Raw genomic sequence first — 15,547 nt, 5'->3', positions numbered from 1 at the left:
CTGTCATACGAAGTCGCGCCCCAGACCATAACTCCAGCTGTAGCTACCAGTGTGTCTGGCACGCAGGCAGGTTGGTTGCTGGCGCTCACCTGTCCTTCTTCTAACCAATCCACGCCCGTCGCTGGCATCGAACCGAGGCGCGTCCGGCTTTTATCAGGAAACGCAACAGATTTCGAATCTACCCTCCAATGAGCTGTCGCTTGACACAGCTGAAGTCGCAAACGGCACACACGCAATGGAGCACCCTCTACAGGGTGTCTGGCTCGGAGCTGTCCTCGAAGTAGCCGATTTGTAAGAGTTCCTTGTGTCACTACTGTACCAACTACTGCTCAAATTGCTGCTGCAGACGCAGAATGAGGCACCATAGCCATACGCAAAAAAACACGGTCTTCCTTTCGTTAGCGCCACATGATCGTCCGCAGCCCGGTCTTCTCGCGACCATACCTTTCGGCCGGCCGAAGTGGCCGTGCGGTTAAAGGCGCTGCAGTCTGGAACCGCAAGACCGCTACGGTCGCAGGTTCGAATCCTGCCGCGGGCATGGATGTTTGTGATGTCCTTAGGTTAGTTAGGTTTAACTAGTTCTAAGTTCTAGGGGACTAATGACCTCAGCAGTTGAGTCCCATAGTGCTCAGAGCCATTTGAACCATTTTGAACCATACCTTTCCGTGACCACCGCAGCTAGCAATCACGTACAGTGGATACATTCCTGCCAAGCCTTTCTGCAATACCATGGAAGGTACATCCCGTTTCTCGTAGTCCCATTCCACGACCTCGTTCAATCTCAGTGAACTCTTGACAACCGTGTCTTCGTCGTCTTAAAGGCAATCTTGACTGACATCAACTCATTACGTCCAATCACGAAAGTTAATAACCCTCATGATCGTTACAACAGAGTATTTAAAGCAAACCTGAGTTGCTTCCTCGTAGTGGCGCTACTAGCGTCACTAAAGCTACTGGCGTGAAATTGGAATAGATGTCATCTTTCAGATGTTGAAACACACCTACTAATTTTCGTTTATCTCCTTCTTGATGATGGGACTTCTTTTCCATCTGTGTATTGTAAACATGGATGTATGTATGATCCACAACTACTTCTAAACCACTGAACCGATTTTAACCAAACTTGGAACACAAATCACTTACTGTCTGAGGACAATCGCTGTAGTGGTATGAACCATCTATCTATCAAAGGAGAGGGAACTGCCTCCACCCCCCACTCGCCTCACCCCGCTAGCTCCCAGGGAAAGGAAAAAATATAGTGTATTCAGGAGTTGTTCTTTCAAGAAAATGATTGAAGTGTCGGTATTACTCCGGTATTTAACAGGGTCGGGCTACTTACAAGTCGCCATTCCTCTTCAAAATATTAAAAATACTCCATTCCCACAGGTATTCCTTCCCCCTCTCATCTCCCCCCCCCCCCCCCGGCCTCTACAAACTATCGTGTGGGCGCCCGGGGTGGGGGTCAGGGTGAAAAAGCAGCGTAGCCCACGACTCGCGAATACCCATACTTTATTTATTCAATATTTGAGTATGAGACCACTTATTAACCTACAACAGACTTTAAACATAATTTCAAATCTTTACGAATCTTCTTCTCGTTGATCCCCAGAAAATGATGCAAGGCAAAAGTTTTATCGCTTACTACATTTTCGCGGTTCATGCAGTAAATCTGCCGTATGGAGCACGCGGTTTTAATTTATTACTGCCTTACTCCCTATATTCGCGACATTTTTTTCAGACAGCATCCACATTTGCGAGTGAATGTACCTGCAAAATTACATCACTGCACGACACATTGTTCAGGGGATACGATATCGTAAACATTGAGCTGGGTGAAAATGCAGATGCAAGGTGAAATTCGCTAGAGATACAGGTGAACTGCGTGTACAAGAAATGTGTGAAATTCATTAAATACGTGGGCAAAACCACGAATAGGAAGCTCATCCTAGACACTTGGAACGATTTCAACCAGACTTTGTACACACGATCTGGGAAGAAATACTGTGTGGGTAAGAACCACCGGCCTCCTATTGTGGTGGGTGTGATGACGTGGAAAGGAAGAGGAAAGCAGATGATAGAGATACAGAGGGAAAGGAGGAGATGGATACAGATAGGGGGAGGAGGATATGGATAGAGAGAGGTTGGAGAAGAAGATGGGCAGAGAGGGTGGAGGAGGAGATGAGCAGAGAGGGAGGGTGAAGGAAGAGATGGGTAGAAAGAGAGGGGAGGAGAAGGAAAGGGAGTGGAGGTGATGGACGTAGAGAGAAAGAGGGAAAGGAGGAGATGGTTACAGATAGGGGAAGGAGGATACGGATAGAGAGAGGTTGGAGAAGAAGATGGGCAGAGAGGGTGGAGGAGGAGATGAGCAGAGAGGGAGGGTGAAGGAAGAGATGGGTAGAAAGAGAGGGGAGGAGAAGGAAAGGGAGTGGAGGTGATGGACGTAGAGAGAGAGGGGGTCCGGAGGAGATGGACTGATATAAGACTGGAATTAATACATACGCTGGCAATAGCACGTTTATCTGTCTGTATGTGAAGGCTAGTTTCAGAAATTATTCTAGAGATTTTAATAGTTTACACTAATAAACTGACTGACTCACGAGGAAGGTTTGTGTATATAATTTTTTAGCGCTAAGCTAGGCGAGCCGTCTCGCCGTAGATACTTATTGCTACCTGTGCAAAACCAAAGCAAGTCACTAGTTATATTAATCTTATGTTCATATTACCCATGTTGATGGCGTAGAGCATCAATGGGCTCATTAATCTTGACTACAGAGTACTACTTGTAGAAAGGACAGGGACAAACAGTTAAAGAGAAAAATCACAGCGGGACATATAAAAAGTGATTCTTATAAAATTAAATCATACGAATGTATCCCTAAGTTTTTCTTATGAAATTAACAACAATTACACATTCTCTCAAAAATAAAAAAAATGGTTCAAATGGCTCTGAGCACTATAGGACTTAACATCTGAGGTCATCAGTCTCCTAGAACTTAGAACCACTTAAACCTAACTAACCTAAGGACATCACACACATCGAACCTGCGACCGCAGCGGTCGCGCGGTTCCAGACTGAAGCGCCTAGAACCGCTCGGCCACACCGGACGGGTCAAAAATAAAAGCACACATGGTTTCGATGGTATTTCTAACAGAGTGCTAAAGATTTGTTCCCATATAATAAGCCCGGTCTTATCTGAAATACGTAATGTATCACTAACTCAAGGCATTTTATTCAGAGTCTGAAATGTGTCGTTATTAAACTCCCCTTTAAGAAAGGTGATAAGAGAGCTGTCAATAATTACCGACCTGTCTCTCCACTGACATCATTTTGCAAAATCTTTCAGAAGGTGATGTATTCTAGAATAATATCTTAGCAACAATAATATCCTGAGTAAATCACAGTTTGCATTTCAGAAGGGTTGCTCTACTGCGAATACCATCTAAATGTTCACTTCGCAGGTTTTACGAGCATTAATCAGCGTCGGTTCGTATTTTCTGCGACCTAGACATTTGACTGTGTCAATCACAATATTTTAATACGTAAATAGAAGTTTTATGGGACTGATGATACAGCCAACCAATGGATAATGTCATATCGGACTAAAAGGATGCGGAAAGTTGTTCTTAGTCGTTCAACCAGTTTAGTCCAAGGCTGTAATTCTGACTAGGGAGAAATCACTTATGGGTTTCCGAAGGCTTAGTGTAAGGTCCACTAATGTTCCTCATATACTTAAACTCTCTACAACATAATATACAACAAGTAGAACTATTTCTTGCTACAGATGACACTAGTACTGTAACTAATCCAAGCCTACATACAGAAACAGAAGAAATGGTAAACATTGTTATTAAAAGTTTCGTTGACTGGCTCTCTACGAATATTCTCACTCTCAATTTTAAAAAAGACAACATATTCAGCTCTGCACATATAAGAGTACTACACCAATGAGAAGTGTAACACGTGCCGAGATAATAACAAATAAGGGGAAACTTCCAGAATCTTAGGTTCCATATTTATGAGAATTTAAACATTTTGGTACTCCTAAAATAACATAGTTCAGTCACATTTGCACGTAGAATCACAACAAATCTTGGGGAGAGACAAGTCAGTAAGTTGACGTAGTTTGCATAAAAAAATGGTTCAAATGGCTCTGAGCACTATGGGACTTAACTGCTGAGGCCATTAGTCCCCTAGAACTTAGAACTATTTAAACCTAACTAACCTAACCTAAGGAAATCACACACATCCATGCCCGAGGCAAGATTCGAACCTGCGACCGTAGCGGTCGCGCGGTTCCAGACTGTAGCGCCTAGAACCGCTCGGCCACCCCGGCCGGCTAGTTTGCATAGTTGCATCTAATAATGTCATGTATGTCATATGGGATAATGTTCTAGGGTAACTCATCTTTAAGAAAGAAAGTCTTCATTTCTCAGAACTGTGCTGTAAGAATAATATTTAGCGCTCACCTAGGATCATCCTGTAGATATCTGTTTAAGGAGTTGGGCATTCAGACTACTGCTTCACATTAGTTTATTCCCTCACGAAGTTCGTTGTGAATGATCCACTACAGTTCAAAAGGAACAGTGACGAACATAAGCACAATACCAGAAGGAAAAATGACTTTTATTACTCCACATTAATGATACCTTTAGCACAGAAAGGGGTGCAAAATGCTGCAAAAAAGTTTTTGATCACTTATCCAGATAGAACGTCTGACAGACAGCAAAGTAAAATTCTAAAATAAAATGAGACGGTTTTTCCTTGCGGATTCATTCTAGTCCGTAGAAGAATTCTATTACTGTATCGCGAAGGACTTACTAACAATATCTGTTTATCATTTTTTGTTTTTGAAAGAAACTTAGAAATGTTCAGAACGTTACCATATGTACAAATTAATTTCCGATGCGAACGTAAAATGACTCGTTCCACCTCATTACGATTTATCGTACAAGATGATCCATGGAACATGATAGTAACTAACTAACTCTCGCGTCTAAACGTGCACCATCCATGATGGGAACCATCTTTGGCGTACGATGTGAAACACGTCCCTTGTGAAAAGGCGCCAGGAAGAAGAAGGAAGGAAGATTGGGTTTAACGTCCCATCAACATCGAGGTCATTAGAGACAGAGCACAAGCGCGGATTGAGTCAAGGAGGGGGACGGAAATTGGCCGTGCCCTTTGAGAGGAACCATCCCGGCATTTGCCTTGGAGCGATTTAAGTTCAAAATGGTTCAAATGGCTCTGAGCACTATGGGACTTAACATCTGTTGTCATCAGTCCCCTAGAACTTAGAACTACTTAAACCTAACTAACCTAAGGACATCAGACACATCCATGCCCGAGGCAGGATTCGAACCTACGACCGTAGCGGTCACGCGGTTCCAGACTGAAGCCCCTAGAACCGCACGGCCACACTGGTCGGTCAGCGATTTAGGGAAATCACATAAATTTCCTTTACTTTACGTCTGTGGTCACAAATTTCTTGTCATCAGACTACCGGTTTCCGTCTGTAATGACAATCTTCAGATCTGTTTTATAAAAACCTGTCCTAATGTACTGCAGCCATAGTGGCATCGTCAAATGTTAAACACAAAATTAGCAGTACATTAGGACATGTTTTTATCAAAGAGACCGAAGCCAGTAGTCTGATGACAAAAAATTTGTGACCATAGACGTAAAGTAAAGGAAATTTATTCTATATCCGGTTCAATGTTTTATTTGCGACCATGTTGCAGCTTGTGAAATCACATAAAACGTAAATCTGGATGGCTGGACTTGGGTTTGAACCATCGTCCTCACGAAGAAGGCGTCAGGGAGGGGCACTGCATGACTTTTGGAAGACACGTACCTTCGACGGCGAAGCTGCCCTTGACGGTGAGCGGCACGCCGAGCAGAGGCTGTTGTTCCGGGGGCGGCGCCGCCCCCACGGCCAGTAGGTGGTCGACGCGGCGCGCCTCCTCTAGGGCGGCGGCCAGACGGTCCTCCACCACGGCGTTCACCACCGGCTGCACCAGCCGCACACGCTCGCTGTACGCCCGCACCACGCGCTCGCTAGATAGCTGCACACAAGCACCAACGTCACTCACACGCCCGTCGATATGCTCTTACTCATATAAATTACGCAATTTATTTCTTTCTATATTAGGTATGGAGACCCAGTATGTACATACACTGAGGTTACAGAAGTCACGGGATAGCGATATGCACATAAACGGATGGCGATAGTATTGCGTACACAAGGTACAAAATGGAAGGCATTGGTCGCGCTGTCATTTGTACGCAGGTGATTCATGTGAGAAGGTTTCCGACCTGATTATGGCCGCGCGAATGCTATTAACAGACTTTGAACGAGGATTGGTAGATGGAGCTACATCTATAGGACATTCCATTTCGGAATTCAATATTCCGATATCTAAAGTGTCAAGAGTGTACCGAGAATACCTAATTTCATCCATTACCTCTCACCACGGACAACGCAGTGGGCGACGTCCTTCACTTAACGACAGAGAGCAGCAGCGTTTCCATAGAGTTGTCAGTGCTAACAGACTCGCAATACTGGATGAAATAACCGCAGAAATCCATGTTGACGTACGACGAACATATCCGTTAGGACAGTGGGGAGAAATTTGTGGCTAATGGACTGTTGAAGCAGACGACTGACGAGAGTGCCTTTGCTAACAGCACGACATCACCTTCACCGCCTCTCCTGGGTTCTAGACCATATCAGTTGGGCCCTAGACGACTGTAAAACCTTGGCCTGGTTAGATGAGTGCCGATTTCACTTGGGTAAGAGCTGAAGTTAGGGTCTGAGTGTGGCGCAGACCCCACGAAGTGATGGACCCAAATTGTCAACAAGGCACTGTGCAAGCTGGTGGTGGCTCCATTTAGGTGTGGGCTTTGTTTACACGGAATGGACTGGGTCCTCTGGTCCGACTGAACCGATCACTGACTGGAAATGATGTTCGGCTACTTAAAGACATATGCAGCCACTCATGGATTTCGTGTTCCCAAACAACGAAGGAATCTTTATGGATAACAATGCTCCATGTCATCGCGCCACAATTGTTCGCGATTGGTTTGAAGAACATTCTGGCAATTCGAGCGAATGATTTGGCCACTAAGATTGCCCGAGATGAACCCCATCGAACATTTATGTGACGTAATCAAGACGCCAGTTCGTGCACAAAACCCTACACCGGCGACACTTTCGCAATTATGAACGGCTATAGAGATCTGCATGCCTCAATATTTCTGCAGGGGACATCCAGCAGCTTGTTGAGTCCATTCCACATCGAGTTGCTGAACTGCACCGGGCAAAAGGAGGTGCGTCACGATATTAGGAGGTATCCCATGACTTTTATCACCTCAGTCTATCATCTACTGGTGACACATGAGAATTTGTCCTAGACTGGGACTCGAACCCGGATTTCCCGTTTATCGTGAGCAATCCCCTTAACCATGTCGCCTATCTGTACACATTTCCCAGACCGATCCAAATCTCCATTTACCATACTGCCTACGTCCTACTGCTCGCAAATTTACTTGGATTCCCGCAACAGGGTTAGACTGTATTAATCTGGGTTGTAGGTTTGCTCGGGTTTTTCCAGGTTTTCTTTGAGCCGTGTTCAAATACAAAAGCAAATGAATGTTCCTGGAGGTAAAAAATTCCAATCCTGAGCAACGCAGTAGTATTTTAAGAAATGTAAGAAATGATGAAACACCCCAGATTTGTGTCACGCTTTTCTTCCAGGAAAGAGGACTCAAGATGATATAAAAATTAATAACCTACATGATTTAAGTGCATAGATAACTTGTATCTGCCTGTGATTTAAACTTTCTTTCATGTGACTTGTACAAAGGACAAAGAGTAACTGCTATACTGAACTGTTTATAACATATTTAAAACAAATAATAAAAGGTTTGCAGTCGGTCTTCACCCATAGGATATCGAAGAGAGAATGGTAGCAGAATTTTTTCCTGAGTAAAAGGTTTGCTGCTCCCGTCAGGGGCCATATACTATATCATGAAATAAGTTACGAAAATTTAATACACCAGGGAGTATATGATCACTGCAGTGGCAATCTTATGCGCTGCCTGATCACAGATATGCTTTCTGCTGTTATTCATTGTCCGACATGAAACGATGGAGTTCATAATATGAGTTCTATTTTAAGCACTGAAACATGTCTTAATTGATTTTGGTAATTATTAGTGGTGCACTGTCAGTCGTTAAAGAATTCGCATTCGGAGACGATATGGTACATTAAACCTAATTTCGAGGTAACATTCAAGCTGCCTATTGACTATATAACACAGAGCGCATTGCAAAGAGCTGCGGACTGACAGTAAAAAAAAACTATTACTTGACCGCTGAGTTAACTTCAGTTGTTGTTGTTGTTGTTGTTGTGGTCTTCAGTCCTGAGACTGGTTTGATGCAGCTCTCCATGCTACTCTATCCTGTCGAAGCTTCTTCATCTCCCAGTACCTACTGCAACCTACATCCTTCTGAATCTGCTTAGTGTATTCATCTCTTGGTCTCCCTCTAGAATTTTTACCCTCCACGCTGCCCTCCAATGCTAAATTTGTGATCCCTTGATGCCTCAAAACATGTCCTACCAACCGATCCCTTCTTCTAGTCAAGTTGTACCACAAACTTCTCTTCTCCCCAATCCTATTCAATACCTCCTCATTAGTTATGTGATCTACCCACTTTATCTTCAGCATTCTTCTGTAGTACCACATTTCGAAAGTTTCTATTCTCTTCTTGTCCAAACTATTTATCGTCCATGTTTCACTTCCATACATAGCTACACTCCATACAAATACTTTCAGAAACGACTTCCTGACACTTAAATCTATACTCGATGTTAACAAATTTCTCTTCTTCAGAAACGCTTTCCTTGCCATTGTCAGTCTACATTTTATATCCTCTCTACTTCGACCATCATCAGTTATTTTACTCCCTAAATAGCAAAACTCCTTTACTACTTTAAGTGTCTCATTTCCTAATCTAATCCCCTCAGCATCACCCGATTTAATTTGACTACATTCCATTATCCTCGTTTTGCTTTTGTTGATGTTCATCTTATATCCTCCTTTCAAGACACTGTCCATTCCGTTCAACTGCTCTTCCAAGTCAGTTATGGTTAGCGTATTGTGGGGAATTATTTACTTACTTACAGGAAGGAATGATTCAAATCAAATGGTTCAAATGGCTCTGAGCACTATGGGACTTAACTGCTGAGGTCATAAGTCCCCTAGAACTTAGAACTACTTAAACCTAACGAACCTAAGGACAACACACACATCCATGCCCGAGGCAGGATTCGAACCTGCGACCGTAGCGGTCGCGCGGTTCCAGACTGTAGCGCCAGAACCGCTCGGCCACCAGCGGCCGGCAAGGAATGATTACAATCATTTATTGATTCATAAAAATTAATCCAGAGAAAGATTATAGCAGCTATTATTGGGCAGATTAGACTTGCTACTATAATATATCGTTATTACTTAAAATAATCTTACTTAAAAAGGACGATTTTTTAGCATCGGCTCTTCAGCTCAGTTTCAAACAAACAACTTAGATGTATATTTAACAAAGCTAAAGTAAAGGTATTCAAGAGAAAATATGCAGTGCATTAAAAATCGATAGTTTGCATTAAAATAGTGGAGCAGGCTTGTAAATTTCACTGTTTAGGATGTTTGATATTCTATACTCAAGATGACCTGAAAAATAAAGGAAATAAAATATTTGAAACTGTAGTTCGTCATCATTATATATTATTAAATTAAGTGTACAATGTGAGTGCCGCTAAAACTCAGAAACGAGTCCCGGTACGACCAAGGGGGTTATACGGTGTGGTAGCCCTCAGTCCTCCATCCATGAAGAAGGTTCCCGTTTTTACCTGAAGGCGTGCTTTTGAAGATATAAGGAAGCGCAGGTTTCGCCCTCTAGAATTATCTAGAACATTCGAGGGTATCCGAGAGCATTCCACACGTCCCAGAATGTTCCTGAATGTTCCACAATGATCTGGAATGTTCGGGAATAGACTGGAACATCCCGGAAGAATTCAGAATGTTCGGAAACATCCTGGAATATTACAGGTCATTGAGGAACATTCCAAAATACTCTCGAATGTTGTGGAATGTTCTGGAGCATTGTGGACCATTCGAAGTATTTTGGTATGTTCCGGAATTCGCCACTAGCGGGCCTAGCCTTTGGTAGGGGTATTGGTCCAAGTCTCGTCGTGGGTTCGAACGTCAGTTTCTTATCAGTGACCTAAGGAGGAACAGAGAAAGTAGTGCAGTGAGTGAATAAAAACAAACAGTAAAATGTGAGTAATAAAAGTGATACAGTGACTGAATATAAACAAAGTGTGTAAAGTGAAGTTAGTGTATTTCTACATCTACATCTACATGATTACTCTGCAATTCACATTTAAGTGCTTGGCAGAGGGTTCATCGAACCACAATCATACTATCTCTCTACCATTCCACTCCCGAACAGCGCGCGGGAAAAACGAACACCTAAACCTTTCCGTTCGAGCTCTGATTTCTCTTATTTTATTTTGATGATCATTCCTACCTATGTAGGGTGGGCCCAACAAAATATTTTCGCATTCGGAAGAGAAAGTTGGTGACTGAAATTTCGTAAATAGACCTCGCCGCGACGAAAAACGTCTTTGCTTTAATGACTTCCACCCCAACTCACGTATCATATCTGCCCCACTCTCTCCCCTATTACGTGATAATACAAAATGAGCTACCCTTTTTTGCACCCTTTCGATGTCCTCCGTCAACCCCACCTGCCAAGGATCCCACACCGCGCAGCAATATTCTAACAGAGGACGAACGAGCGTAGTGTAAGCTGTCTCTTTAGTGGACTTGTTGCATCTTCTAAGTGTCCTGCCAATGAAACGCAACCTTTGGCTCGCCTTCCCCACAGTATTATCTATGTGGTCTTTCCAACTGAAGTTGTTCGTAATTTTTACACCCAAGTACTTAGTTGAATTGACAGCCTTGAGAATTGTACTATTTATCGAGTAATCGAATTCCAACGGATTTCTTTTGGAACTCATGTGGATCACCTCACACTTTTCGTTATTTAGCGTCAACTGGCACCTGCCACACCATACAGCAATCTTTTCTAAATCGCTTTGCAACTGATACTGGTCTTCGGATGACCTTACTAGACGGTAAATTGCAGCATCATCTGCGAACAACCTAAGAGAACTGCTCAGATTGTCACCCAGGTCATTTACTCGTATATAGATCAGGAACAGCAGAGGTCCCAGGACGCTTCCCTGGGGAACACCTGATATCACTTAAGTTTTACTCGATGATTTGCCGTCTATTACTACTACTACTATTACTACTATTTGTTAGTAAATAGTTGATCTGATTTTTATTTTAGACAATGCCCAAACATAAAAGAGATAGACGTTGACGTCGAACATAGGCAGTGGTCACAGTAATGTGACTGGACCTTGTATATAGCTCAGCAGGAACCTACAGCATTTAAAAGTTATGTATTTCTCAGTTACTATGTATAAATGTTGCAAGTGAACTTCTTAATGTGTTATCTTTCTGTATACAGGTATGCCTGATTTTACTGGCGACCTCTATTACCGACACATCAGAAAATGGTTGCGCTCACGAGAAATTACAAACCGTCGAGCCACTGTAGTTGACTTGAACCACCAACTGTTTAGCAGCATTAGGGAGATAACAGCCCATCATCTTCGGGCGTAACAAAACGCTGTTTCCGCTCCTGGCGGAAACTGGCGACGACATTAGCAAACAGGTCACGGACACAGGCGCGGCTGTGATGAGGGAAGGAAGTATTGTGTTGCTATAACGCAGTCTTTGCTATGAATTTTTTCGCTTACTTAACACATGAAACTGTTTGTATGCGATGTATTGTCTAGTGTAAATATGTATTGTAAAAACTATGTTTAAATTAAGTAATATTTAACACTGGCAAGTCAGGGCATATTTATTTATAACCTTGAAGTCAGAGAGATTGTTTTGTCGCGCCTCTGGGCGCGGGAGCGCGCCAGCGGGTAGTAGTAGCAGTAACGCCATGCTCGAAGTAAGACGTACAGTCGAGTGCTGCTAGTCCTAGTTGTGTTACATCCAACGGCTAGTGTGTGGATCTAAGTACGACGGGAAAGTAATGGTGGGCATATCTGGAAGCATGGCCGGGCAAGTTATTATGGATTAATGGGCATAGTGCTGAAGAAACGAGGACTTAAATGTGAAGCGCATTGTGCGCCCAAGTCGTAACAGTAAAAGCCCGATGCCACATTGTGTCGCTGCCGTGGACTTCCGTCGATCCACCGACAACGAGGGAAGTAAGATCTACGTAATTTTCGTAGGATAAAATTGTAGGAGGCTTGCCAGTGACTGTGCTTTTCTCTGAAGTCGAACAATTAATAAAAAACACTTTATAATCGAAGTGTTGCAGTTACAATTCACCCGACAGTAACACCAAGTAGGTTCCTTCCAATCCTTACCTTATTGAACCGAGTGTGTCACGCCATTATCCAGAGAAAATATGTTAATTGTCAAATTATTTGCATAGACGGTGAAGAGTAAATTTCAGACTGGTTATCGTAGTTAATTGCTGCACTTAATAAGCTTACGCCAACCGTAGTAACATAATAATAGACTGAAGTAATAAATTTGATTATTAAGATTTATTTCAGTGTATATTCAGCTGAAGTTAATTCAAGGATATTTCATGAAACTATAAAGCTTATTCCACCTAACAATCCCCCAATTAATGAATTATTATCAGTCAAAACATAGTTAATCAAATATTGACAATATATTTCATTATCAGTAGATTGAGCTGTGCAGAGTACCTAAATTTAAAGACAGAATTACAGTCCATTATTCAAAATCTCGATAGATAATTATCTGTGTTGTCAGCATTTCACAAATTATGAACAAAATAAGTGTAGTAAGATTGTTATGACATTGTTTTATATGACTACTGAGCCTGACACAGCACTTACGTAAAAGTCCCCGTTCTACCTGCTGCGCTACAAACAGGAAAACTTTATTTTTGATACAATTATTCACGTACTTAACAGTACTGTCGCTCATCAGTTGAGCTGGCGACCGAATTTTTAATTGCTTTTACAACTTAATCATTTCTTTCGGCAACATTTCCACTGGCAAAATTTATTTCCAAATTATTTCCATTATTTCATTTACCAATCGTTATTGAATGAAATTACTCATTCAATAATGATCAAGTTATAACGTCTCCTGTTTCCCGCGGAATAATCATTATTTACATCGGATTCAGATGCCTTATCGCGACGCGGGTCAAAATTCATAATTCACGGGCATTGTCAACTTGTAATTTCGCAAATCTCGGGAAGCAGGGGGGTGTTATAGTATTGTTGTTGTGGTCTTCAGTCCTGAGACTGGTTTGATGCAGCTCTCCGTCGGCCGAAGTGGCCGTGCGGTTAAAGGCGCTGCAGTCTGGAACCGCAAGATCGCTACGGTCGCAGGTTCGAATCCTGCCTCGAGCATGGATGTTTGTGATGTCCTTAGGTTACTTAGGTTTAACTAGTTCTAAGTTCTAGGGGACTAATGACCTCAGCAGTTGAGTCCCATAGTGCTCAGAGCCGTTTGAACCATTTGATGCAGCTCTCCATACTAATCTATCCTGTGCAAGTTCCTTCATCTCCCAGTACCTACTGCAACCTACATCCTTCTGAATCTGCTTAGTGTATTCATCTCTTGGTCTCCCTCTACGAATTTTACCCTCCACGCTGCCCTCCAATGCTAAATTTGTGATCCCTTGATGCCTCAGGACATGTCCTACCAACCGATCCCTTCTTCTAGTCAAGTTGTGCCACAAACTTCTCTTCTCCCCAATCCTATTCAATATCTCCTCATTAGTTACGTGATCTACCCACCTAATCTTCAACATTCTTCTGTAGCACCACATTTGGAAAGCTTCTATTCTCTTCTTGTCCGAACTATTTATCGTCCATGTTTCACTTCCATACATGGCTACACTCCATACAAATACTTTCAGAAACGACTTCCTGACACTTAAATCTATACTCGACGTTAACAAATTTCACTTCTTCAGAAACGCTTTCCTTGCCATTCCCAGTCTACATTTTATATCCTCTCTACTTCGACCATCATCAGTTATTTTGCTCCCCAAATAGCAAAACTCCTTTACTACTTTAAGTGTCTCATTTCCTAATCTAATTCCCTCAGCATCAGCTGACTTCATTCGACTACATTCCATTATCCTCGTTTTGCTTTTGTTGATGTTCATCTTATATCCTCCTTTCAACACACTGTCCATTCCGTTCAACTGCTCTTCCAAGTCCTTTGCTGTCTCTGACAGAGTTACAATCTCATCGGCGAACCTCAAAGTTTTTATTTCTTCTCCCTGGATTTTAATGCCTACTCCGAATTTTTCTTTTGTTTCCTTTACTGCTAGCTCAATATACAGATTGGATAACATCGGGAATAGGCTACAACCCTGTCTCACTCCCTTCCTAACCACTGCTTCCCTTTCATGCCCCTCGACTCTTATAACTGCCATCTGGTTTCTGTACAAATTGTAAATAGCCTTCGCTCCCTGTATTTTACCCCTGCCACCTTCAGAATTTGAAAGAGAGTATTCCAGTCAACATTGCCAAAAGCTTTCTCTAAGTCTACAAATGCTTAATCTTTCTTCTAAAAGCGTGTGAAGAAGAAGAGCCGTCAGACGCACCTGTCCGCTGCGGATGGCGGCGGCGAGCTGGTGCGCCGGCGCGAGCAGCACGGGGTCGGAGACGGGCGGCACGGCGCGCCGCGGCGCGAACAGCAGGCGGGCGCGCACCAGGGCCAGCACCACGGGCCGCGCCGCCAGCATCAGCAGCCGCAGCGCCCACTGCGACCACCACGTCAGCATCCTCAGCTCTCGCTCTGCAACACCGGCCACAGTCCTGCTTGACACAAAAAACATTTGTCAATTCCAGCTTCGATAATTGCCTCTCTGCGCTGACAGTCCGCGTGTTTCTACAGGTATGCCATTCCAGATGAAGCCATTCACTAATGATTTGGCCCTACAGAGCTACCAAATTGTTGGGGGTGCATTTCACCCACTGTCCCAAATACCCCTAGGGGATGTTGAAGAGGTCGCTAGCGTTCCAGTCTAGGAGCGATAGGGTGTTTGTGTGTTCATCAAATGGCGACCGTATGGATGCAATCCTGTGAACACAGTGGTCACCATCTTGGAACGGGGGATGTTCACAGTGTACTCTTACTGAATATCCCTAGAGAAGAAGCTACATTCGGTGTCCGAGAATGTTGACACAAACATCACGGTACGTTATACGTACCTAAAACATCACATTACCAAGTCCAGCCTGAACTACACTCTCCACACACTGCAGATTAAAAACCTCACTGGACAGTGGGGGCCTTAGAAAATCGGATGCACATAATTACCGACCAATTTCACTGACATAAAAAAATGGTTCTGAGCACTATGGGACTCAACTTCTGAGGTCATCAGTCCCCTAG

At 43.2% G+C, this 15,547-nt stretch overlaps 1 protein-coding gene across 1 annotated transcript in view; it reads right to left on the bottom strand.

The window, feature by feature from the left end:
* The window catches only part of LOC124625231 (fatty-acid amide hydrolase 2-A-like), a 255,926-nt gene that overhangs the window by 138,732 nt on the left and 101,647 nt on the right, over positions 1-15,547 (bottom strand). The window contains exons 2-3 of the mRNA XM_047149155.1: positions 14,754-14,947; positions 5,853-6,063 (exon numbers count right to left, since the gene is read on the bottom strand). Of these exons, the coding sequence (XP_047005111.1) occupies positions 5,853-6,063; positions 14,754-14,947 (405 nt within the window). The remainder of the gene's footprint in view (positions 1-5,852; positions 6,064-14,753; positions 14,948-15,547) is intronic.

The sequence above is a fragment of the Schistocerca americana genome, chromosome 1, assembly GCF_021461395.2.
Source record: "Schistocerca americana isolate TAMUIC-IGC-003095 chromosome 1, iqSchAmer2.1, whole genome shotgun sequence".
In the NCBI taxonomy this organism is placed as follows: Eukaryota; Metazoa; Arthropoda; class Insecta; order Orthoptera; family Acrididae; genus Schistocerca; species Schistocerca americana.
Note: the sequence above shows the minus strand (reverse complement) of the source record. Positions and strands in the feature narration are given on the sequence as shown.